We start from the raw sequence: 24,477 nt of genomic DNA, 5'->3' as shown, positions 1-24,477 counted from the left end.
CTGCCTGGCAGGTCCTGTCCCAAAACCGACTGGTCCTTTATGTCTTGGAGGCTTTCGCACCTTTGCAACAGGCTGCGTAAGGTGGCCAACGGGGTGGAAATGATCAGTAGGAGAATCAGTAGGAAGAATTAACACCAGAAAGAGTGGATAAGCGACGTTGTCATTAGAAACCTGGCTAGAATTGCTGTATTGTGCTCTTCCGGGCTGTTCTGTCACTGCCAGGTGTGCCTGAACCCCTCTTTGGGGCACTGCTGCAGCAGGTGGGTGATTTCTTCCCACTCTGGCCACCAGCGTAGTCTCGAAGGATCTCGCCACGTTGGTGAGAGCGCAAAAATATGCTGGTGTTTTGAAAAGGATGCAAAAAGCCTGAAAAGTTTGCTGAGGAGAGGCTCAGGAAATAGATGCTGGCTTAGAAAACAAGTTTAACACAGAGAGAATGAAACAGCTCAGTCTGTGACAATTATGTGATACCACCTGTATAAAAAGAACCTGTATAAGAAGAACATACCATCTACCATCTAAAAAGCCTAGTGGAGACAAACCTGTCAGTGTCCAGGGGCTGGGAGTAAGCTCTTCAACTGTGAGAGAGAAATAAAGCTTGGCTTTTCTGAAATGATATTGGTTAACTGTGAGAATGAGCTATCAAATGCTACAGCAGTGTCTTCAGGTGAAGACTGAATCCTCTCAGCATTCTTGCTGCAGCCCAGTGTAAGCTGCTGTGCTCTTCACAGCTCCTGCAGCAGCCAGATTAGATGCACAAACGCTTCCCTCTGGCCTCAAAAACCCGTTGTCTGAACAGCCGTGCCCGATACGGGGTTATTTCTAGTGCCGCTGCTTGCCAGGCTTTGCTATCGCCCAGCCAGCTCCCAGCTTGCCGTTCAGGTTTTGGCGAGGTGGGGTATCTTGTCTGTCCCTGTTGTGCACAGCTGTTGCTCCCGGGTTGTTTCTAGGAATTCTCCCAGGGACTGGAAGGGACTGGAAGTGGCACCGCATTCTCTGCGATGCCTAGGCCTCACCCTGCACTCGTTTTGCCTGGGAGCAGTATGGAAGGCTGCTTCCAAAATGTTCCACGCTATCATGGCAGGTCTTCCGTTAACGCAAGATCGTTAACGTGAGACCTGGATGCTAGTTGGTTTGGGTCTGCTTTCACCCATGTCATATTCGTGCCCAGGTCTGGGTTCTGACAAATCCTAGCAAAACACATGGGGTTTGTTGTTGGTGACCTCTTGTGCCGTTTTCCCCGCTCCTTGCCCAACCAGCAGCACTAAGAGCATCTCCTCATCCAGCGTGAAAGTCAAAAACGAAAGGAGAATTCAGCCCAGGTAAAAAGTGTCAGGTTTTATTCAGGTTTTATTCAGCTTTATTCCTTTCGCCACCAATTCCTCCATTCTGTGGGGTGCAACGGGGAGTTTGAAGTACTGGCAGCGAGGGACCAGTCACGGCTGACACGGCCCAGGCAACCCCTCAGCCCCGCAGGACCAAAGAGAGTGGCTGTACTTGAGCCCCGTGGAGACCTGGCTTTTGCATGCCAGCCCAATGCGTGCCCATGCTCCAGTTACTGCCAGTTTACGGTCAGTAAGTGGCGTGTCCTCGGCAGGACACGACAACGCTCCCGTTGCTCCGGAGTTCTCCCTCCCCAGCAGCCGCCGGTGGGCCCGTGGGGGGGAAGGACTCCGGCTGCGTAGCAGTGACCCGGTTGGCGTGGGGGTGTAAAAGGGGAAGGAGGTCATCCGAGGCTCAGTGCCTGCGCTCCAGAGGAGACAGATTCTGTGGCTCTGAGGCATTCAGGCAAGCCTGACCACTTCTCTGACCATTTTTCCGATGCCATCATAGATCTCGTGAATGGGGGCGTTGCACATGAAGGCGCTGGTGGTCACCAGCTTGTTCTTCGCATCCACGTGGATTTCGGTGACATGTTTGTTCACGTGCTTGCAGCCAAGCTCCTTCATGGTCTCAGCAGTCTTTGCGTAAGGCCATCTACAAGGGAAAAAAGAGAATAAACCCTGTGTGGGGAAGCCGGTGTTACCCAGAGCGATTTGACGAGGGCCTGGAGTGAGAAGTCTGTTGATTACAGGATGATGGATGGGCCCTACACAAAGCTGGCTCAATAGGATCCAAATCTTTTCCTGGCAGAGTTGTTTCTCGAGGACTATAGAGCCAGGAAAACCTCCAGACTACAGTGAGTTGAAAATCTGAAGTAAAGCCAAAATAAAACCTTGATGTTCCAGTGTAGACATTCCCCTACTTAACTCTGCCCACTCCACGCTTCGTGTTTAGGTTTGGGTTTTTTTTTTCACCAGCTTCCTACAAGTGACATTATTTCTGAGCAGGAGCCATCATAGTTCCTTCCCTGCCATTGGGAGAGTTCAGTCTCAGCTTTCCCCTTTGAGGAAGGACAGTTTAACCCCCTCCCTCTCTTAACGCTACTGAGTCTTGTGCAACCATCCTGTTCCTACCTAGGATCTGCTTAACTTCACGAGTCAGTGGTCTGGGGTCTTTCCTACCCTGGGACCAAGAGGTGCGTGAGACAGGTTGCTACGTGCATTGGGGAGGCAAATATAAGATTGTGTTTAAAATAAAGTGTCTTATTTTAAGCCATCAGAGTTGTGGAAAGAAGTACACAAAAATACCGACTCCCTACTGTAGGGAGTAGAACCAGATTTCTAGTTTTCACAGGAGATGTATGTAGAGGAATAGGAAGTGACACGGGGTACCTCAAAAACTCTGATTATTTGATTTATCAGGCAAGATTAATTTAAGAAATGCATGGTGTGGATCATTCACTCTGAGAAATAACATTCAGCTCATCACAAGACTTCAGATATCTGGGCAGGAGAGCTGAGGCAGGGTGCTGTGCACGCTGGGGAGGCGTTGCTGATCTCTGAAGTTCGTGGTGTGATTCCCTACCGGCGCTCCGAGGTTACTTACTTCTCACACTCTGTGTCGTGACCCACGGTCAGCTCGCAACCCGGGAAGATTTTGGCTGCCAGCACTGGGGAAATGCAGCACAGGCCGATGGGCTTTTTGGCAGCGTGGAATGCCTTCAGGACGTCCTCCACCTCTTTGGAGATGACGCAGTTCTTGCCTTGGGTGGCCCAAGTGCTCAGGTTTTTAGCCACTCCAAAGCCACCTGAGTGAAGAAGAACAGATTAGGCTGGAAGATCAGTACTCCAGGGCGGGATTTTTTCAGGTATTACTTAGCAGAATGCTGAAATGGGTTTGGAGGATGGCAGCATTTGTCCAATGTTGATAAAAGAATTAAAACTAGACAAGCTGAAACTTTGTGAGCTGGGTGCCCGGGGATGAGACATCGAAGCACCTTTCTTGCTTCCATACAGAACTGAAGCAGAGAGGTGCTGATGCTCCATTAGGTACCGTGTCTCACCCGTGAGCTCTTTTCCCAATGGCAGTGGAACATGCTGACAAGTTTTCACTTGTCACTTAAACCTTGCCTCAGGCCTCTTCCATCCCCACAGAAATCACTGGTTACTTTCACTAGAGATGAATTGCCAGACTGTCCAGGCTTTCCACTTTTGAGTCACCCCCTCCCTGTCCCAGCCTCTTCTCCTGATAAGGAGGTACACACGGCGGTGAGGGAGGGGATGCTGTTACATCCAGTAAAAAAAAAAGCTCAGTAGGTGGTACAAAGGATAATTTATTTGGCAGTTATCAGCTCTATCCTCTTGGGATAAGCTTCTGCATTGCCATGTTCTCTTTCGATCTAAGTCCAAGATGGCCTGCCAGTGCCAGCACAGATGGAAGATGTCTGTCCTTCTAGTCCATGCTTCCAGCCTGTCATCTTCCCCGGGGCTCTGCCCAGTTCATCTCCAGCCCGTGACTCCCATGCCGTTCAAGGCTTATGGCATTTCTAAGCTGTTCCTGAGACCCTGGGCCTGCAGACCCTGCATGCCATCCTACCTGGTATGATGAGGGCGTCCAGCCCCTTGACATCCAGCTTGGCTAGATCCTTGATGTTGCCTCTGGCTATTCTGGCACTTTCAACTAGCACGTTGCGCTTCTCCTGAGTTGGCTGTCCTTTCACGTGGTCCACCACATGCATCTGGTCGACATCAGGAGCATAAACCTCTGCCTGGCGAGGAGGGGAAAGATCTGTTATCCTTCTGTCATGTATCCTAAGCATGTTAAAGACCATGGGTAGTGAATTAAGTGCTTGAGTTACTTTGTTAGGGAAGAAGTTTGCTGGTGACTGCAGCGACCTTCAGGCTCACCTGTATCTGATCCTGGCATCAGGAAGGTTATTGTCATAGGGAGGAGAAAGAAAGGAAGGACTTTTGTAGCTTCTGCACAGGAACATTTACGCTGATCTTGAAGGAATGAGGGTGGTTTTAGGTGGAAGCAAAGCAGCTAGCCCACACTGCTTGTCTGGGGGCCTGAAGTGCTGGAGAGGGAGCAGTGACTCCTTTCCTCCCTAGGAAAATGAGGTGTCCCAAGAGCCATAGGTGAGGCTGTTTCTTAGAGGTTTCCACCTGCATCTCGAGCAATCACCTTCACTGGGGCAACCCAGCCCTGCCCCAGCTGCCCCCACAAAGCCAGTCCTCTCCTAGGGGTGCTGGCTGCCCAGCAAGCTGCTGGCAAACCACAGGCCGCCCTCAAAGGCAGGACTTTGAGTTGCTTCTCCCTGGCCTCTGTTTTCCCAAAGCCAGAGTATTTCTTTTTCTGAAAAATGCCTCCCCTTCCTTCAGAACTGTTTCAAGCTCACATGCAGTGATGACGAGCAGAGGGTGGCAAACAGATGGCTGATAGATTTTGGGACTGTACAAGCTTTGCAGTCCTGGGCCCCACAGTTTAAGAAGGGTGTTAAGGTACTCAGAGGCATCCAGAGGAGGGCAACAAAGCTGGTGACAGGGCTGGAAGGCATGCCCTGTGAGGAGCTGCTGAGGACTTTGGGTTTGTCTTGTTTGGAGAACGGGGATGAGGGGCGACCTCATCTCTTTCAGCAGCTTCCTGAGGATGGGACAGGGAGAGGGAGGTGCTGGTCCCCCTGGGATCCAGGGATAAGATGCGTGGGAGTGGTTCAAAGCTGTGCCAGGGGAGCATTAGACTGGACATTAGGAAGCATTTCTGTACCAAGAGGGTGGTCAAACACTGGAACAGGCTTCCAGGAGAGGTAGGCAATGCCCAGTGCCCTTAATAACATGCTTTAACCTGGTCACCCCTGAACTGGTCAGACAGTTGGACTAGATGGTCTTTGTAGATCCCTTCCAACTGAAATAGTCTAGTCTAGTCTATGCTATGGTACTCTTTGTTTCCTTAGGCAAACACGACTGAAAAATAAAAGGGGTTGAAATAACGGCTGAGTTTCCTCCAGCAGAGGTCCTTGCTGATCAAGGGATGAGTGCAGGATGGTGCTCCCAGCCTGCCAACTCAGGGTATGGCCGGAGGGCAGCGACGGCAGCAGCTCCGGGAGGGAAGAGGAGGCAAAATTATAGACAGTGGAGAAAAGGTTTGGACAGGTCTCAGCTTTAAGCCAAGCAGAGAATACACGCTTTGAAGGCTTTGGAATTGGGCGGGCTGGCTCTGCAGCACATGTACGTCACCACTGTGCGTTTAACGGAGCAATTCTGATTCCCAGGAGAACGGCTCTGACCCTGATCTGTGGGTGGCTCAGAGCTGAGGGTAGTGTTACATAGGGCTCCTCTCCCTCCTCTGCCAGTCTCGCAGAGTGGCTACTGTCTCTAATGGCATCTGAGAGCAGCTGCTTGAGGGTTGTCTTTTTTACCCCTATTCAAGTTCGACTCACAAGAACTTGTCTATTTTCAGTTCTAACCTTGGGGGTTTTAACAAGATGAATTTCAAACAGCCAAAGCCAATATCAGTCTTTTAAACAGAAATACCAAAGCAGAAAAGAGGAAGCGCAAGCCAAAAAGAACGGAGGATGCATTTAGGAAAGTTTCTCTCAGAGTTCGGATACACTCAGCAGAGAGCGCCAAGCCGATCCTCTCGTACAGCAGAGCTGTGAGAGGAAAGCAGAGACCGGGGAGTTCTCCACGCTCGCCGTAGCAGCTCCTACACTGTGCCAGTTGCTGTGACTCTTACGCTTTGCAATTACCCTAGCAGCGATGGGGAGCCTGTGCTTTGTCCGGCAAGCTGCAAAGCTCCTCAGAGACAAGCACCTTCTGCAAGAGAGTGAGACTGAAAAGCAGAGCAAAGCAGAAGGAGCCCGAGGTGGGGCAGGAGCCTGCCAGGGTGCCTCTTACCTGTGCCCCCTCCCTGCTGAGATGCACCAGCACGGCAGAAGACTCATGGATCTCGCTCCCGTCGTACACCCCACAGCCAGCCAGCACAACAGCCACTCTCTTTCCCATGGTCACAAGCCGAGCAGGAGGATTCCCTGGAGAGCCCCAAATTGCTGTGCATCTCTGTTCACTGCCCGGAGCCTTTTATAGCGTGCTCCCTCCCCCAGGAGCAGGTGGGGCCAGGAGGGTTGGGCTGAATTTCTTACTGGCAAAAAGGTTCTATTTCCAGTGCCACAGGCAGGGCATGTAAATATTATTTGTTTCCTCAACTGACTGCTCCCTTGCAGATCTTCTTCCCAGCACATTGTCTCCAAAGCGTTTTTCAGACTAAAGTACCAAGGTCCTTGCACACAGGTTGGTATCAAAGGGAACCTGCCCAGAGCAAGTATTCAAGCCAGTGCATTCCTCTCTGTGCCCCATTTTTTTAAACCCTACACTGCATAGGCAGCCTCAGTCTTTTAACACCAAGATTTCTTTTTTGGACCTTAAATGTTCTTTTCCTCCTATCTCATGTCTCAAGAGCAGATGTTTTGCACTCAGCTGTAGTTGTTCCCTGGCCTTTGGGTCCTGAGGCAAGAAATTAATAACTTGATTCTTCATCAACAGCACCATCTCTCCATTTGCCAGGAAAGCGGTACCAGGAATTGGCAGCAAGATTTACAGCATGTGATGGGGAAAATCCCTTGCTCGTGCAGAGACTTGTTCTTCCTTCTCCCCGATATGCTCACACCTGAGGTGATTACGTACCTCTTCATTTCAGCTTTGCGCCATTGAAATAACTGTGGCCCATTGGGGCTCTCTCGCCACTCTTCAGAGAACAACTGGCTTCATGCAGTGTGGCTGAAGGGTGTTTTTCAGGGGTTATCGATAAGAAATTTTCTTTAGGTCTCAATTATATTTGGAAGAGACATGAAATACATCCTGTGTATAATGAAATAGCATCTGGCAAGTTTGTCAGTCATAGAAGGCATGAGAAAGATACTCATTGCTAATGCATGTGGCTTCATTTATTGCATGCATCTCTTAAAACTAGTGATATTGTCCTGGCTGCTGGGAACAAAAAGCACATGAGAAAAGACTTGCAGTCCAGCTAATCTAACGCAGGCTCTTCCCTTTTAGTTACTTTTATTACCCAGAACAGGAATTACACCTCAAGAGATGTGTGGAAAACACCCAAAGCCTTTTCTCACTGCTGTTTGGTTTGGTATCTAAGGTATGCCAACCGTGGTTTAGAAATGTATTATTCACCCTTGCGTGAAAAAACAGCTGAATCATGCCGCAACTTGGAGAGGTAGTTTCTTCCTGCAACTGGTTAGAGAGCAGTCGCGTTAATGGTGGGACAAAGATAGCCAGAGGCTGATGATTTAAACAAACTTACTGCTTGCTGCAAACCATATAATTTAGCTCTGCCTGTTGGAGACCGACTGAGCTGGTTTCCCTTACTGGTACAATTGGTTAGGTGTAACTGGACAAACCAGGCTTGTTCCAATGCTTGCTTCCTTACGTAATAAGATCTATCTCAACAGACTTACTGAACCTAAAGATCTATCTGCAAAAAACGTATTCCTGATAAATAATACTTTCAAGCTGAGTTATTCCATTCTGTGTGGGAATATCTGCACACATTTATTATGGTAGAGACATTGGGCTTTAATATTAATACCTTGCTTTCATCTGCATTGATATTCTAGTGAAGATGAGCGTGAAGGAATCCTGTTGCCTCAAAGCTTTTCTTGAAGGGTGAACACAGGTAAAGATAACTGTCCTCTAAAGCCCTGAAGAAACCAGGGAAGTTTGGGAGCCATTGTAGGGATCCAGCTGCACGATGGAAGCATGCCGTCATGCTCCAGCTGGCTCAGAGGGCAGGAGGAGCGTCCTTTGACATCATCTGTGGGCCCTGACAGTCTGCAGTTGTTCTGGATGCTGCTACAGATCTAATGCCCCTTGGATGATCCTGGAGGCCTGTCTTTGAGCTCCAGTCTGTGCAGCTCTAAGTCCCATTTCCAACAGCTTTTCGGTCCTCCAGCCCTGGCTGTGGAGCATGACTTATGGGAGAACATAGAGCAGGGGCTGCCAGGAGGAACCTCACAGCTTGCTGCTGTAGGGCCTCTGCAGAGTCATCCTTGACCAGCCCAGTAATATTAGCGCGAAGCTCTTCACACTGTTCTGCATCTTTTATCTTGTCAGAGGCTGAGAGTGGAATTCGCTTTAACTGGGGCCGATGGGAACAGGAGCTGAGTCCTTCAGAGGAATAGGCCCTATCTGGCCCATTGCACACAAACAAAACGATGGAGGAAGGTACGTAAGTGCAGGCAAGCGTCGCCCCTGTTTTCCATCAAGGCTCTGTTCGCTCTCACAGCACAGTTCTCTGCCTAATTCCCACTTGACGCGTGACCCAAGATGATCCTGAGGCCAGTGTCCACCGCTTTCTGCAGCCTCTCCTCCATTGGTAAACACCTGTATGCCCTGATCTCATATTCTCCATGGGAAGCAGCGGGAAGCTGTGAATAGGTCCTTCACGTTGCCTTTGGGATACAGCAGCGATCATGGCAACAGCAGATGCTCACTCACTGCCCAGGCAGTTCTCCTGGAAAGCCAGCAAGGCTCCTCTGGATTTACCCTCTCACCGATGGTCTCCAGGACGCGTGCTTGCGTTGACACCTCACTCATGGAGACCACTGAGGAGCAGTTCCCCGTGAGTACGCGCAGAGAGGCTGGATTAGCTAGATGTGGACTGGCACGTGGGCAGAAGTCACCTTTAAGGGAATGGCACTGAGTCTGCCCAGCAGAGCACAGCGGTGCCAGGCATTCATAGCTGTGACGGGGACAAACAGCAGGACCATGGCCAGTGTAAGGAGAAATTACTGGTCCCCAAGGACCTCCTGGGCTTGCAAAGTACTTGTTTGCTCCAGCAAGATGGATTCTTTTAAAAACCTTAATTTTAACCAGTGCAATTTCCTCGCTGGCAGTAGCAAAAAGGCAGTAATAGTAATAAACCCTCAGCATTATTTTTCAAGTGTCTTTTTTAACAAGGGTTAATCAACAGTAAAATTAACAGGCCCCTGGAGGGAGCTACTAGCAGTCCATGCTGACTCACAGACTGAAATTTATTGCAGCAAGGAACTCGTTTGCATTTCCTCCCGCATGCAGAAGGGAACACTAACAGAAGATGTTTGTAGGGAAAAGGGGTGGAGAGCAGGGAGGAACACAGGCCAGTGGAGTTGCTTTGGTTATAAAGAGCTAAGGAGGAAAGAGAGGCAGCATTTCAGCCCGCATCTGGGTCTTAGCGGACTCTGCGATGGCAGACAGAAAAGCTGAGTCACTGCATTCCTCCATAGGGCTCTTGGGCATTTCCGCAGGTAGGGATCAAGTCTTCTTGGCATGGGAAGATGGGGTTGGGACTAGCTTTCACGGACAACCCCCTTTTCAAAGGGGGCTAAAGAGTCTGTTTATTCTGAGTCTTCTCTGCCTGGGTACAGCTTTTAGATCCAGAGATCCCTGTGCCTGTTTCAGCAGCCAACAAAATATTTGTCTTGGCTTTAAAGTGCTGGCCTGAACTTTTGTACTCGATCCATCCTGGGTGGGAAGCAAATCAACATTTTTTGGTAGTCATTTTCATAGATGGTCTTTATTTGGATGCACTTTCCTCTCTTTTCCTTTTCTAGCTGTTTTCCCTGCAGCTCTCTTTTCTGTGTTCACTCCCTTTCACTTGCTCCTTCTTTGTGTTTCGTCTCTCCGAGTGCTGCCCCTTTTCATTTTTAGGCTGGTTTTCTGGAGTCACAAGGCTTATGTGATCATCTGTAGGGTGTGCCTGCATCCGCCTGCCTTTTGTGTAGTTGGAGAGCCAATTTTTACCTTTATCTGACAACGGGGGAGCACTTTCAAACATTATTAAGTTCAAGTTTCTTAAAACTAGGCAGCCAGAAAGAGGTGAGACCTTGGACACAAACCAAGTTAGAACATCCCCTCCCCCGGCTCCTCAGATTTCATTATTTTCAGATCTTGTACTGCTGTTTTTTTCTCTATTCCCTGCTCTTGCCACTCCGGTTCTCTCCTGCATTTTTTTAGGCAAAGTTTACAAGCTCTTTCTTTTTTAACACCTCCCTTGTCACACGCAGGATCACTCTTACTGGCAGTGCATTTCTACAGCTTACCCAGAGCAGCGCCTCTGATCCCCAGCACGGCTTTGGGAGTCCTCCTGTTGATTTTATCGTCTCTCCTGGCGTATGCAGGTAAGACTCAGAGGACAGCCAGCTTCAAGGCCTCCCCCTCCTATAGCTTCGCATGTATTTGCTCTGCTTTGCCAACAGGTTTGTACAAACCGTGGCAGCCTTGCCAGACCACTGATTCATTCTCCTAGAGGAGTATGGCAGCACAGCAGAGTTTTCCTGTATCGGTGACCAAAGAAATCAATGTTGGTTTTGAACAAATGCTTTACTAGGATCTCTGAGAGTTTTAACAGACTGAATACATGATTTCTCTAAAAATGGTTCCCAGGCTTTCTGAGAGTGCTTTAGGCATCCATGGATTGAAATGGCATGTCAATGTGTAAATGCCAAGAGATCTACTTACCTGAGAGAAAAAATCGCTGGCTATTGCAAAGTCCACACTCTTTAGAATGAATGCTGAGTTGTTCCTCCTTAACTCGCCACGATGAGGACATGAAAATCCAAGATTTGATGGTGGCATTTTTTCCTCTACAAAGCAGACAGCCTGGGAGAGACACTGCATATTTTAACCCATAAAACATAGGCCCGCCTCTTCTCTCAGTCAGAGGTGGCACACAGCATTAGTAGAAAGCACTTGGAAGCAGCTGTACTGGTGGGACCATTGGAATGGACAGGTGGTGTTTCACTGTGGGTGGGAATCAACAGCCTCCTACCAAAGGCTGGAATTTCTGTGCTCCCTTGTTCCAAGAGATGCATACCTGTGTGATTACAGTCCTCTGTAGCTTGGGGACTCATTCAGCAGAGTTCTTGCTTCCCTTCCCAACTGGAGTCTGGCTCACAAAGCTGTATCAGTTTGAGGAAGAAATGAAGTCTAGGTCCATTACAAAGCTCCAGCTTGGAAGGGAGCTTTCAGGTCTGTCCGTGCTGATCAGTATCCTCACATCATGAGGTGAGAAAGCACAGCAGTAAAAATAAGGTACTTTGTGATATTTTTTGGGGGTAGTAGGTGGATTCCACTCAATATGAAGTATTTTAAATCAAGGTCTTTGTCATTTGGGGGAGCAGGATACTGAACAGGGTGGTTCTGGAGAAGGAACGAGTTTTGTAATTCCTATGCTTCTGTCTTCTGAGAAGGCCCGATTATTTATGGGGATGCAGCAGGCTGTGTGGCACTTGCGGTTCAAACATTGGACCTGACAGCTTACAGCAGGAACAAAACAAACCACCAGGCAACCCCAAAGGTGTCGGGACTTAACTTGCATTAATATATTATGGTCTTGTTACTGGGTCTTGTAGGCATCATGAGGGAGATAGGACAATGGCTTGCTGAGCCTCAACTTCAGTAGGGCAAACTGCGTGGCAGGCCTGGTGCCGTACCGAGTTGAAGGAACTCAAGTATTTTGAGCTCATGTCAGGCACTCTGATGAACTGAAGTGTTGTACTGAGGGAATACAACATGGATGGAGGTGGTCATGTCTACACAGCGTAACGGGGCATGGTACAGACCTGCCCAAACTCATGATAGCTCTGTCTGGCATCATGCAGGACCTGTGCAGCTCCATGTGGAAGCAGAGTGATCACGCTTCCTACACACCAAGTGCCTGTAGCACAGCTGCCTGTCCTAACTACTGCTTTCCGTAACTTACTGTCTTGAAATCACAGTTCTGTCTCCACTATAATTTGTTCCACAGGAATTCGGAGAAGCCTAAGAAATGCCTCCCTATTTTTGTCTCTCTGCCTGACCATCTCAGTGTTCTGGTGTGGCTATGGAGTGGTCTTCATCCTGGGAGGGCAAGGAGTTTTGAACGACACTGGTGATTTCCGCAATGCCTTGGTGCCTGGCCTGGTCACGTTCACTTTGGCACTACTCATTATGGCAGTGGTGGGCTTCCTTTGCAGAGAGGTCGTCCTGGCTATGATCGCTTCTGCTGTCTCACTTGCCAGTGCCCACGAGGTTGCCATGCATTACAGCACAGCTTTCGGTTCCTCTGCTGTAGCTTGCAATTACATGATTGTCTGCTTGGTGGGTGGTTATTTTGCTTTGGGAAGGATTCTCTATTTCCTAACCAAAGAGAAAATTGCCCTCCCTGGCACAGATCTGGCCCAGAAAAAGACCCAGGAACAGATCCAATCCACCAGCAGCAGCATGAACCATTTTGCAGTCAGCGGTCTGATCCTGAACATGCTGTCTGCCAGTGTCTTTGGCTGTAGGCTCCTGGGCGTCACTGGCAAGCTCTTTGTCGGTCAGGTACCCTGGCTGTGGGCAGCCGGGATCTACCAGACTGGCATCTGCATTTTATCATACCGTGCGATGGATGTACTAATGGCTACGTTCTTTGGTTTCACTTCCATCCTAAAGTTTGCTGGAGGCTATTGCCTTCTGTACCCAATCTGGCAACCAGAGGAGCCATCTTTCCCTACTCCATTTCTGGTGGTTTTCGCAATTCTTTTTGCTGTCTTGGCTCTTTTTCTCGCTCTTAAAAGCCCAGTGGATGGCCTGTATTTGCTGTTTTATGTGGCCTACTGCATTGCATTAGCTTGCCGTCCCAAGGGATTTTTTGAAGGTGGACCCCAAGGCGTGGATGTGGCCATCTTTGTGGCCTCAGCCTTGATGACTCTAATTCACCTGTACAATGTGAAAGCAACTGCCAAGATCCCAACAGGGAAGGGTGCTGTCAAGGCCCTACTTGCGCGCAGCAGTTTTCTGAAGCTTCGCGAGGGGGCAGACCTTCACGCTCCCTACCTAGGGTATTCCAAGTATGCAGATGCAGAAGTACTTGGCTATGCATGCAGTGTCCTCGCTTCTTTTGCTATAACAATGACAGGGGACCCCCAGGCTCCACTGGCCACTGTTGTAATTCCATGGGTAGTGGTAGCTGGTGGGATCCTTAAGCTTCTAAGTGGCTCCGTGGCCTTTGCCCGGGGTAAAACCCTGGAGAGCAGCGCCTTCATTCTCTATGCTGTCATGTGGATCATCTGGGGCTTGACAAGATACGGTGGCCTCTATGGCACTACCAGAAGCTTCCACGCAGCAGTAGGCATCATTGCTTTCATGCTCTTCAATGTCTTCATTGTCTTCTGCACACTCTTCTTAAACCTTGCCTGGTTCTTTTACTCCCTCACTTTCTTGCTCATCGCTGTCAGCTTCTTGCTGGATGCCATCCATGCTCTTCCAGCTGGCTATGACATTGCTGCCACTCTCATCTTTGGTCTGGTCAGCTTTTACTGCTTCCTGTCTGCCCTTTTCAACAGCATCTTTGCGGGTTCCTGCTTACCGATGGGTAGGCCCATTGTGCAGCTTAGTGGCATGGGGGGAGGAACGACCAAGTGCCTTCACCTGCCTGCCAGGAAAGCTTCCTCAGTCAAGAGAATTGCAGGTAAGGGAAATACATAGGGCATAATGTGGGGGTGGAGGGTAAATTCTGCGAGGTTTTGTAGCAGAACACTATTAAAAGAACAATTTTCCAATCCAGGTGTGGAAACCATGACAATCTGATGACATTTTGATGAGGTGGGCCAAGTTACAAGAGTCATTAGAAGCTAAATACACTATGGGGGAAATAGGAGCAATTCCCTGATGGGAGCTGGCCTTAGCAGTGAATTTGCTGCTGTCTCTCCTGTATCGCACCCCAGTCTGCTCATCCAGTCTGAGATACATGAATCCTCCAGGCTGGTGCTACCTCTGAAAGCTTTGTACAGAGAAGGCAGGGCAAATGCATGGTGCTTGCTCTCTCCACAGGGCTGAATGACTTCTGGCCCTGGTGAACGTGGCCCAGAGCTCCCCTAAGTGCCAGAGCTCCTCTTGGATGAATGCTAGAAAATGCACTGTCAGAGGAAATGCTTTGTTAGTTGGGAAAAGGAGATGAGAGCACCGAATTGGCTGTCTGTGGCAGCTCTTCCATGAATTACAACCCCTCACTTCTAGTCACTCAAGGGATTCTGCCCTGTTCACATGCCAACAGATATCCTTAAGAATGGAGGGACGTGCGGCATCCCCACGGATACTGTGTATGTGCTTGTGGCAGCCTGTAATCGGCCTGATGCTGTGGAGAAAGCTCACCGGTAAGTATTTGTCTTTCTGCCCCAGTGAGGGCTTCCTTGGCTAGTCTAAAGAAGCCTCTAGGGCTTATAGCTGCTGCTGAGTACTGGCTGCAGCAACCGTCGAGAGCGATGAGACACAGCTTAGCCTCCATGGGAACAACAAGTTGCTGAGCCTGGGGGAGAAGATCTGAACGAGGAAAGGAGACAGTTGAGCTGGAACTGTCTTCTAGGATACTGAAGGCTCCTGGCAGGTGATGGAGCCGGGTAGCTTGGACAACACAAGGAAACCCAAAGAAGTGGCAAATGGGGCGGGGGATTATTGTACATGTTTGTAGGTACATATTGTCACAATCAAAACCCTTCTCATGTTTAACAAACGCCTCCAGCTGTACTTTTGTAAGCAGCCAGGTCCTCTCTTATTGGTGGCGTTTCCTCAGAATTTGGGCAGCTGGGACTTCTACCCATCACTATACAAGAAGCTAAAACTTTGATTTGGAGTAGACATTCCTGGTTGGGAATAGTCATCAATGTCCTTTCCTGTCAGGTTATCTGTTGAGCAGTTCTACTTTTACTGCAGACTGGTGACCTGGGACAGAGCCTACATGCCTTGTGTTAACTCTAGGCCTCACCAACACAATTTCCTTTTCAGGTGGAAAATAAATCCCTGTCCTACTTCCAGGCTTATTTTTCTTGCTTCCTTTCCAGCTCCAAGCGCCAGGCTCAGGATCGCCCCATGTCACTCTGGATTTCTAGCCTAAAGCAACTGGAACCTGCAAAGCATTTGTTCACTCCCCTCCTCTGGGACTTCATGGAGGCTGCCTGGCCATCTCCTATTAGCTTGGTGGTTCCCAGAGGTGAGGAAATGCTGTTGCTTCCAAGCTCTCTGGAGAGCTTTGGCTTTGAAACTCCAGCTTTTAAGTCACGCATCCCTGCAACGCAACGTGCTCCGTGGTGATATATCTGGTAAGATCATTGTGTTCGGGCTGACGTACGTCCATAAGTGCCGTGCGACTCTTCCTTGTGCAGGTGGATGGGTGGACTTCCTGGGAATGAAGGACTCTGCTAAATACGTCGGTACCCCTCAGAGCGTTGCCATCCGCATCCCCGACTGCTCTGTCACCACACACCTCATCGACCTGGTGAGTGGCCAGAGCACACTCACCCCAGCAGCACGGGTGACCAGACCTTGCCCTCCCCCTGTCTAGGGAGCAGGCTTGGTGTCAGTCACTGGCACCCAGGTCCTCTGGCCTGCTGGAGGGGAGAAGGGTAGTGAGGGGCTGGATCCTAGCATGTTCAGACAGGTTTGGGGAGTGAAAAGTGCTAAAATCAGTAACTCCCGCAAGAAAAAAATCATTAAGAAGGGGTGGGGTATGCCGGCAGCTGATGGCTGATTTTGTTGCAGAAAAGAGGGTAGAAGAATAACCACCATGTCAGAAAGCCAGAAGAGATGTCTTTAATAGACACTTTCTCCAATTTCCTACATAGAACACTTTTGTTGTAAGCAGGGGCTTACCTGAAGCCAGAATAACTTCAGAGGTCCAGAATGTGGCCAGAGGAACCGTGATACCCTGCATGCTCTACTCATTTCTCGGACAGACATTGTAGGGGTTTGGCAATTGCTGTTGCTGGAAAACAAAATGTTCTTTCCTGATCATCAGTAAACCCCAGTTCAGCTGGGTGTTAGTCACTCGTACACAGATTTGGTGGGACTGTTGTTTCCTACAAAGTAGGTGTCTCTACCTGGGTGAGTCACACTGAGTTCTCTTTACAGTCACAGAGCTCACGAGTGAACTTCAGAGCCCAAGTCATCTGTTTTACACCGCAAAGCCTGCTCAGAGCTTTTATTCTCATTTTTCTGCCACCAGGTTGGCCCCATTGTGGTCACGTCAGCAAACCCGACAGGAGAGGCAGACACAACACACCACAACCAAGTCTATGCCAAGCTGGGAGATAAGGTAATTGAGGCTCTATGTTTTTTCATTCCGGCTGGTCCCAAGAGATGTGGGGATGGAAGAAAGCAACCACTTTGTTTCCAGTAGGCAAATCAACAGGTGACATCAAGAATTTGGGAAAACATTTCATTAAACAAATCTCGTGGACACTCCTCATGTTGGTGTCGTAGTGAAAGAACATTGTAAAATACAGAACTTGGAGGGAAACCAAAATCCTTCTGATTTATACATTATAGCTATGGCTTGGCAACGTGAGCTAGTTCATCTTCCAACAGGGAATGATACGAGCAACAAAAAAAAGCTTCTTTGCTTACAAGCAATATAACCACTGATGCCTGAATGCACCAGGGCTCCAGCTGGCGTTGAGCTGTCAGAACACAGAGGGCTCCCATCTAATGCTGAAGCTGGTCTAAAACCGGTGCCAAGGCTGTAAAATATTCCTGGCTTTTAGAACTTTCATAAGTACGATGGTCATGGCCATTCAAATGTCTGTCTTTCATTTCACTGTTAAATCCTGAGTGTACTACATTTTGCATATTCATGGCAGCATATGTGAGGGCAGTTTTAAATGAAAGGGGGTAGAAATCTTCACCTCTAACTCCTCAAAAATCTAATTTTCTACACATTTGCTTTGTGGATGGGACTTCTTCAAAGCTCCTCAGCTGATGTAAGCCTGTCTTTGCTCTACTGCTGGCCTACACCCCACAGAGGTCTCTCTCTTTGCTTTTATTAAGTTCATTCATTCCAAATTCAGCCCTTAGTGTCAGTACAGTGGGGTAGGACGAAGCAGAGTTGCCTTTGATAATAATTACCTGCTGTTGAGAGGTGGAAACTGCCCTCTCTTTTCCCAAGTCCCGAGGGGAACTTGGTGTGAACATCTGATGCTCTTCAGGTAGATGCAGTTCTCTGTGATGGGCCCTCTCCAGAGAACATTGCCTCCACCGTTGTGGACTGCACCAAAATCGACAGTGGAAACATAGGATTCTTCAGAGTCGGTATCATCCCCAAGTCTCAGGTAAAATTAATCTTGATTTTACTTCTGCTCCCTTTCTCCCTCAAGTGGGTTTTAGACTGGGGGTTTCCTAGTTCCATAAGGAGGTGAAGAAACCTGTGATAGCAGGAGTTATCATAGGGTGGTGTGAAAGAGCAGAAAAACAGAGCTCTGAGGTCCGAGGTGATGGATCTCCATGGGGCAGGCCTTTCATTTACCCCTGTTCCAGCGACCTCTGAGCAGACAGAAGTGCTTAGTGTAAACCGAAGGCTGAGCCCAGACACGTAGCTTGAAAGAGAACAGGGCGTTATTTCAATAGCTGGAGAAGAAATTAGTGCTTTCCCCTGATTATTAACCCACTCACAGCTGTGTTTGCTAATTCCAGGTGCTGCAGATACTGGAGCAGGTGCAGAAGAAACACAGATTGGTTCCTAAGAGTGGCACTAACACCACAAAAGGCCAGGAAGAACATCTGAATCATGGCCACGCTGTGCACAACGGGGTGGGCACGGCTGCCTCGGAAGAGACAGCGCCGGAGCAGTCCCCCGATGATGCCTGCGAGAATCACACTCGCTTCTGACTCCCGTGCAGGTCAAGCAGTTACGTGCTCACTAGGGAGGTGTTCGCTGGGAAATGACATATAGGTCAGATTGGGGAATGGGAGAGGCTTCCCAGCTGCAGGGGTGACTTATTCATCTTCCTGTGGATACTGCTCAAATATCCCCGCGCAGAGCTGACGTACAAACCACAGTCACCCAGAAGTAAAATTTTCGCTTACGGAGACTGGCAGCTTTCACTGAAGATCAGGCACGACCAAAGAAAATGTTATATCAGTGCCAGGCTGGCCCCAGAGCAACAGAGCTTTTTCCCTTTCACTGGGTGTTTATACCTTTGGTTTGGTGCAGAGTAACGTGACGTGTTTCATAATTACATGTTGGGGGAAAAACACTGCGTGAAACTTGAAGTGGGAGGGGGAGAAGGGAAGGCGTATTCAGGTACCGTGCCGGCGAGTACGGTGGACTTTCTAAAACAGGTGAGGCAAAGCACGGCCTCGGGAGCTGGGGCTGTCTTCTCATGCGTCCTCTCAAAACAGAGGTCACAGAACCCAACACTAAACCCAAATGCCATTATCTGAGATGCCATTTTCTGTGTTTCACAGTCAGCGTGAGGGTGGAATCACTGTTTTGATGACTCCAACGCTACCTCCTTAGGAGTGCTGGAGCATCGTGGAAGACCTGCCCTTCCCATGTTACCTTATGCGGAGTATGACTTTCAGGAGAATCATCTGCACGGCGTTTGCGGACACTAGAAGCCGCTCTCTCGCCTCATAGCATAACTGTACACATCTCATGGTATGTTTCCTCCAGAGTTTAGTGCAGAGCAGTAGCTGCTGACCGGGAGGAGGTGAAGTTTCAGACCAATGTGAGTTTTCCTTGGCAAAGACTGCATGGCTGTGCAGTTAGTGGCTCGTTTAGCCTCTGAAAACTGTTGATCTTATTCTTACCTGACTCAGGTGCAAGGTGCTGATCAAACTCCAGCTGAAACCAATGAATTGTTTCATTGATTTCACCTGAAGTTCTACTGGAACTTAAGCATAAATGCTGTGCAGCCAGAGGAGCTCAACCTCTGTGAACTATGGCAAAACCAGGTCTTCTCAGCTTGTTCTTACCGAACTGGCTCTCTTCCTGTAGAGAAAGAAAATGCCGGGTAATCAAGGTTGTTAAATATTTTTGCTGGTCTACTTACTGTATCTCTTTGGAGTTTATTCAAACTGATTTATAGAAAGCAATAAAATATTTTCGATAACCAGTCACGTGTCACGCAGGACTCCACCATCATCTGCGGCAAGTACCTAGGAAAAACCTTGCGAGTCAAAGGGTTATGGATTTCAGCATGTCGGGGTTCCTGGCCATGCACGGGGGGCCTAACGGGGGAATCAGACTGCATCGCTTTCCGGGGTGGGGAAGAGGAGGAAATGAGAAGAAAACTCTTAACATCACCCCCCTGGTGCCAGCTCCCTTTGCAGAGGAGTGCTAATGAGCTCATAAACACCAGGGCTGAATTTCGCTCCTTAAGTCAGTAAAAAAACCCCACAAACACTGAAATCTGAGGGAGTGTGGTAAGAAGTGTTAATCTGGAGAGGCGCTGAAGCATCACAAAGCCTTTTGCTGGGGGAAAACAGCCCTGACCTAAATATACCAGGGATGCTGCTGCCCTGCGCTGCAAATAATGATGCATTTTAGTGCGCCACAAGTTAGAAGTGCTTTAAAAAGCTGGATTCTTCACAAGATCCCTCACCTGGCTCCATTTCCCCCCCCCCTCTCTCCGTGGCGCTTGTTTCTCGCAGGACACGGGGAGAACATGCGGGGAACCGTTTCTCGCTCTGCTGAGCGAGGTGCAAGAGGGGGGGATACTTCATTGAAGTTCAGTCCTTATTTTACCCCACCTGCAGCTCTCTTGTGTACAGGCAAACTGGGAAGAAATAGTTTAGGGAGGAGGAGATTTAAATGGGATGTTTCAGTTAAATCAAGGCAAAAAAATTTCTAATATCTCCAGAGTTTTCCCAGCATTCAAGGTGAAGAGAAACAGTTAAAGAGACGTGGAGAGAGAGGAGACGCCACTGTTTTAGGTGGCAAATCCAAAACACTTCAGTGTGAAACTGTCGAGACAAACATTTGAACGTTTTTCAGCGTGATTTCTGAACAATCACAGAACAAATCCATTCTGTGGCATTGACAAGAATTTGTCAAATATTTCCATCGCTCTAAAAACATGGGGTTTGCTCAAAAGTGGCTGCCCGGCCCTGCTCAGCGGAGGCTCCTGTTGAGCCCTTCTGGTGCGGTTCCTCTCCCGTCCTGCCTTAGGGGAAGGGATTGCGTGAGGGGGACAGAAGGGGACTCGGGGTCCTCAGACCTCCCTCGCGGGAGGAGTCTGAAGTGGCTGAGGGAGATCAGAGACATCTGAGAAAGGCCAGTTCTGGTCGCATTGTCAACGACTTGGAGGCCTTTAGGCATGAAAGGTCATCCTGGGAGACAAAATAGTCTCATGAATGGGCCTCTTTGTGAAATAGGCAACACCTTAATCCCACTGGGGTTGGAAACAACCCAGGAAGAAGGGCCGTCCCACCTTGATTTTGCCCTTTGTGGAGTCCAGACATCCGTGTCAATGGAAAGGAAAAAAAAAAAAAAGAATCTAAAATAAAGAAGTGTATTTTCCAGTCACAGGAAAAAAACAGCTCACCCTTCTGAGAATAGAGCTGTGCCATAGGAACAGGAACTGACTCAACGGCATCTCCGAGGATGCATGTTGGTATAGTGGGTGGGCCCGATACTGGCGTGGGGAGAGTGGTTCCGAGAGGGAGGGCGGCATCACGGCCGCCTCTTGAGTGTAACCAGCCCAGCCGAGGCCTGGAGACACGAACGCCCCTTGACCACCTCCGACTTAAAGACGCACCAGGAGCGGGAGCTCTGCAGGGACAGACCCCTCGCCTCTTTGGCTCCCGCTCCCGAAATATGAAAGTCAAAGTCTGCCTATGCCTTGGGGTGGGGCATGAGGTAGAGGAAAAGGCAGAAATAAAGTCCCGCTTAGTTGGGCGATAATCAGACAGAGGAAAAACCTTTGATCTCGGCGCTGTGGAGGGCACAGCATCTGAACGTCGCCCAGTGGTTTTATGTCATACTCACTTTGCTGCATTCTTCCTGGTACTCCTCCCTGTAACATCAAGGACCTGGGGTCATTACTACAAAATTACCAGATAATCTGGTTTGTCGCTTTTGGGGGGGAAATACCAAGACCGACAACGAAACGGCATATTTCAAAGCCCTGGGGCAGATCTTCAGCTGCTCCACAAAACACAGCTTGGATTTACAAACCCGACGGCTGCGCTGCGGTGCCCAGCCAAAAGCCGGACAACCCCGCATGGTCTAGAGCCACCTGGGAGTCCCCGGCGTTCGTGCCAGCTGTAACACTGAATTTACGGAGCAGCTCTGAGCCGAGGCTCAGAATAAGTCAGAACAAAGATAGCTGGGTGGCAGCTGCCGGGCACTTAACCAAAGCGAAAATAACTCTGTTAAAATTGTCTTTTGCTGCATGTCTCCCTCGCTGTAATTCATGGTTACTGAACTTGAACCTGAGGCTGAACTTGTCCGGTGTGGAACAGCAGTGGAGAATTTAGCTACCTGGTGAATAAAAATCAATTGTGTAAAAAATCTTGGGGGGAAAAAGCAGCGGTTTGGAAATTGAGCCTCTTGAGTCTCAACAAGAATTAATGGGATTAACTTCCAGTTGCGACTCCATCATATTCCTCCTCTCTGCCTCAACTGGAAAAGTGTTTGACGGCTCCAAGACTTTCACCTCCTCTTTTTGCGAGGCACTGCCATACCCGGGGCTGGGGAAGGAAGGGCTCTGTAGCAGCTGCATCTTTGGGCAGGGACTGGTGGGTTTATCGGATGGCCGTGTTCCCCTGCTCCGTTTCCACGGCTGCTGGCGTCTCCCTGCCAAGGGAGCTCAGGTAATAACTGACCACGTGCGTGAGGGCTTGCGGTCGGGTCGGTGGCTCCGTGCTGCTTGTCTGTGACCCCGATGGAGGCGATCCTGCACCTCCAGCTCTGTGCGTGTAGACGCCTAACCCGCCCGTTCCCCCTTCAGATCCAGCGTGCATCGGTGGGGTGCGAAGGTGCACAAACACAACCAGGCGCAGGATCCAGCCCTCCGCACTGGTTCCTGCCTCAGTGCTCGAGGCGTCCCGCAACAGCGCTGCCGTGGGTGCCCCACTTCTCAGCCCCGTGGACGGGACAGAGGAAGACAGAAAGCAGAGCAGAGGGGTCGGTGCAAGGGGTCGTGCTGGGGGGCTGGATGGGGAGGCCTATCCTGTACATCCAGTTCAGCACTGCCTCTGGCCGTGGCTCAGCAGCCGCAATAAATACCTCAACTGAAAAGCACAGGTTCAAAGGCTCAAAAGCGTTAGTTCTTGTGAGAATCACCTTTTTGGAAAACACAAAGAGAAGATCTTACTTGTGTTATTATCTCTTCCTAGATACCAAAAAAAAAAAAGCAGGAATTTCAACAAATTCTTCTGCTCTGGCCATGAGATGGATGTCAGGGTTCAGCCAGTTACCCTGAGATATACCTGCCTCAGCAGCTGTGGAACAGAGGCAGGCAGTCCCTTCGGGACCTGCCGTGCCCAGGCACCTTTGAGGAACCTCACGTTCCCCATGTTCTGCTGCAGACGCAGAAAGCCCCTTGACCATGTCGCAAGGCATCCCGCCGTGGCTCTGTGCAGCTCTCGGAGGAGCAGGGCTTGTAGGATCCCACCCCGAATTTAGAAACACTCTCTACCTGAGCACCTCCATTCGCAGACCTTATTTTTCATATTGTCCGCCGAGCAGGAAGTAACATGGGCCTTTCGTAATGGATGTTTATTGATGAGTTTCAGTAAACAGCCAGCTCTGATTTCCTTCTCTGATATAACACCAACTACAACCTTCCTCATATTGATCTCACTGCTGCTTTGCACCAAAAAATTGCTCTCTCATCTGCTGAACTGATGACAGATGCATATAACCAGTCTCAGTGTTGTGGATTCCACCGTGACCTTGTGCGCTCAGCGACAACACCCTAAATGAGCAGGATGTGCCCAGATTTCCTTTCAGTGCGCTATTCTTAAGAACCTGGAGGGTGGGTAAGTACCAGCAGCACTGACTCTGCCCCCGACCAAGCTCACCTTATCTCCTCAGCATTCCCAGAAGTCCCCTAACCGCCTCTGGCATCCTTTCCCCTGCAGCCTTGCTAAGGACCGTGTCCTCTCGCACTAGGTTATCAGATCCTACATGACCCAAGGGGTACCACAGCCCCCCGGCCTCCTTCTTACCACCCCCTACAATGGCTTCAGGCCCTCCTTGCCTGCTGCTGCCAGCAGCTGCATTCACTTGCAAAATAAGCCAAGTCCTACTTGGTAAGACGAGAGTCCCTTGTGGGAAGTAGAAATGGCAGTAGAGGTGGCGGAGGAACAATAAGGAGCAGACTTAGCAGCTTGCTACAGTTCCAGGTGTGAAGAAGCCAAAGCCAGTAGGCAGCAATGACCACGACCGCTGGGACACAGGGTATAGGCTTGCTTCTCCCTGGCCACAGAAAGAGCTGAGGTAGGGTTTCCACAGGCATAATTAATATTGATTGTGTTCCCCATCTTGCTTCCAAGCTTAGAGCTCCAAAGGCACAACAAAGTGAGAGTCAAAGGAAGCTAAAGGCCTCATCCATGTCTCGTTATAGCTAAACTTCTGATAGGAAACAAAGCAGCCTTGGGGGGTTCATAACTGAAGGCCAGCTTTACACAGCAGCTGTTGAATCCGTTGAGGTTTCTTTGTCTGTGATGCTACAGGTTTTCATAGAATGACAGAATCATTGAGGTTGGAAAAGACCTCCAGGGTCATCAAGTCCAACCTCCAGCCCAACACCCCCAGGCTGCCTAAACCATATCCCCAAGGGCCATGTCTATAAGGTTTTTGAACCCCCCCAGGGACGGTGACTCCCCCACCTCCCTGGGCAGCCTGTGCCAGGGCCTGACCCCTCTGGCAGGGAAGGCATTTCCCTCACACCCAACCTAAACCTCCCCTGACGCAGCCTGAGGCCGTTCCCTCTCGTCCTGTCACTGGTGACTTGGGAGCAGAGACCAGCCCCCCCCCTCACTCCAGCCCCTCTCAGGCAGCTGCAGAGAGCGAGAAGGGCTCCCCTCAGCCCCCCCTTCTCCAGGCTAAACCCCCCCAGCCCCCCCAGCCACCCCCAGCACACTTGTGCTCCAGACCCTGCCCCAGCCCCGCTGCCCTTCTCTGGACACGCTCCAGCCCCTCCAGGCCCTTCTTGTCCCGAGGGGCCCAAACCTGAGCCCAGCATTCGAGGTGGGGCCTCCCCAGTGCCCAGTTTGGGGGGGCTTTGGTGGCTTTTCAAACTTTTTGGACATACTTTGCCCAGAACAGTACAGTTCATTCCATCTGTTGAGGAAGTGAGTCCCACCGGGCCTCTGGCGGAAGGGTAGGAGTTGGGGGGGAGGGTGCATGCACATGTTCAACAAA

General features: G+C 49.8%; 2 protein-coding genes across 2 annotated transcripts; one reads left to right on the top strand and one right to left on the bottom strand.

Moving 5' to 3' along the window:
• Positions 1–1,328: 1,328 nt before the first annotated feature.
• On the bottom strand, positions 1,329–6,350 carry LOC104046084 (glutamine amidotransferase-like class 1 domain-containing protein 3, mitochondrial). Its single transcript, XM_009506165.2, has 4 exons — positions 6,219–6,350; positions 3,919–4,090; positions 2,929–3,130; positions 1,329–1,977 (listed from the first exon to the last, which is right to left on the bottom strand). The coding sequence occupies exons 1-4, from the start codon at positions 6,324–6,326 to the stop codon at positions 1,785–1,787; spliced, it is 675 nt and encodes a 224-aa protein (XP_009504460.1). The 5' UTR covers positions 6,327–6,350; the 3' UTR covers positions 1,329–1,784.
• Positions 6,351–8,967: 2,617 nt separating this feature from the next.
• Positions 8,968–19,206, top strand: LOC104046086 (uncharacterized). Its single transcript, XM_064463450.1, has 9 exons — positions 8,968–9,616; positions 10,376–10,489; positions 12,118–13,803; positions 14,389–14,488; positions 15,173–15,321; positions 15,494–15,606; positions 16,333–16,422; positions 17,312–17,434; positions 17,796–19,206. The coding sequence occupies exons 1-9, from the start codon at positions 9,556–9,558 to the stop codon at positions 17,988–17,990; spliced, it is 2,631 nt and encodes an 876-aa protein (XP_064319520.1). The 5' UTR covers positions 8,968–9,555; the 3' UTR covers positions 17,991–19,206.
• Positions 19,207–24,477: the final 5,271 nt, after the last annotated feature.

The sequence above is a fragment of the Phalacrocorax carbo genome, chromosome 11 (genome assembly GCF_963921805.1).
Source record: "Phalacrocorax carbo chromosome 11, bPhaCar2.1, whole genome shotgun sequence".
Classification (NCBI taxonomy): domain Eukaryota; kingdom Metazoa; phylum Chordata; class Aves; order Suliformes; family Phalacrocoracidae; genus Phalacrocorax; species Phalacrocorax carbo.
The sequence above is the reverse complement of the archived record's forward strand: the minus strand, read 5'-3'. Positions and strand labels throughout refer to the sequence as shown.

Coding starts and splice junctions, on each gene's coding strand:
- LOC104046084 (XM_009506165.2), bottom strand. CDS start 6,326: ATGGGAAAGAGAGTGGCTGTTGTGCTGGCTGGCTGTGGGGTGTACGAC. Junction 4,091..6,218: donor TCAGCAGGGAGGGGGCACAG/GTAAGAGGCACC, acceptor CCTCCTCGCCAG/GCAGAGGTTTATGCTCCTGA. Junction 3,131..3,918: donor GGACGCCCTCATCATACCAG/GTAGGATGGCAT, acceptor TTCTTCACTCAG/GTGGCTTTGGAGTGGCTAAA.
- LOC104046086 (XM_064463450.1), top strand. CDS start 9,556: ATGGCAGACAGAAAAGCTGAGTCACTGCATTCCTCCATAGGGCTCTTG. Junction 9,617..10,375: donor GCTCTTGGGCATTTCCGCAG/GTAGGGATCAAG, acceptor TGTCACACGCAG/GATCACTCTTACTGGCAGTG. Junction 14,489..15,172: donor GCTGTGGAGAAAGCTCACCG/GTAAGTATTTGT, acceptor CTTCCTTTCCAG/CTCCAAGCGCCAGGCTCAGG.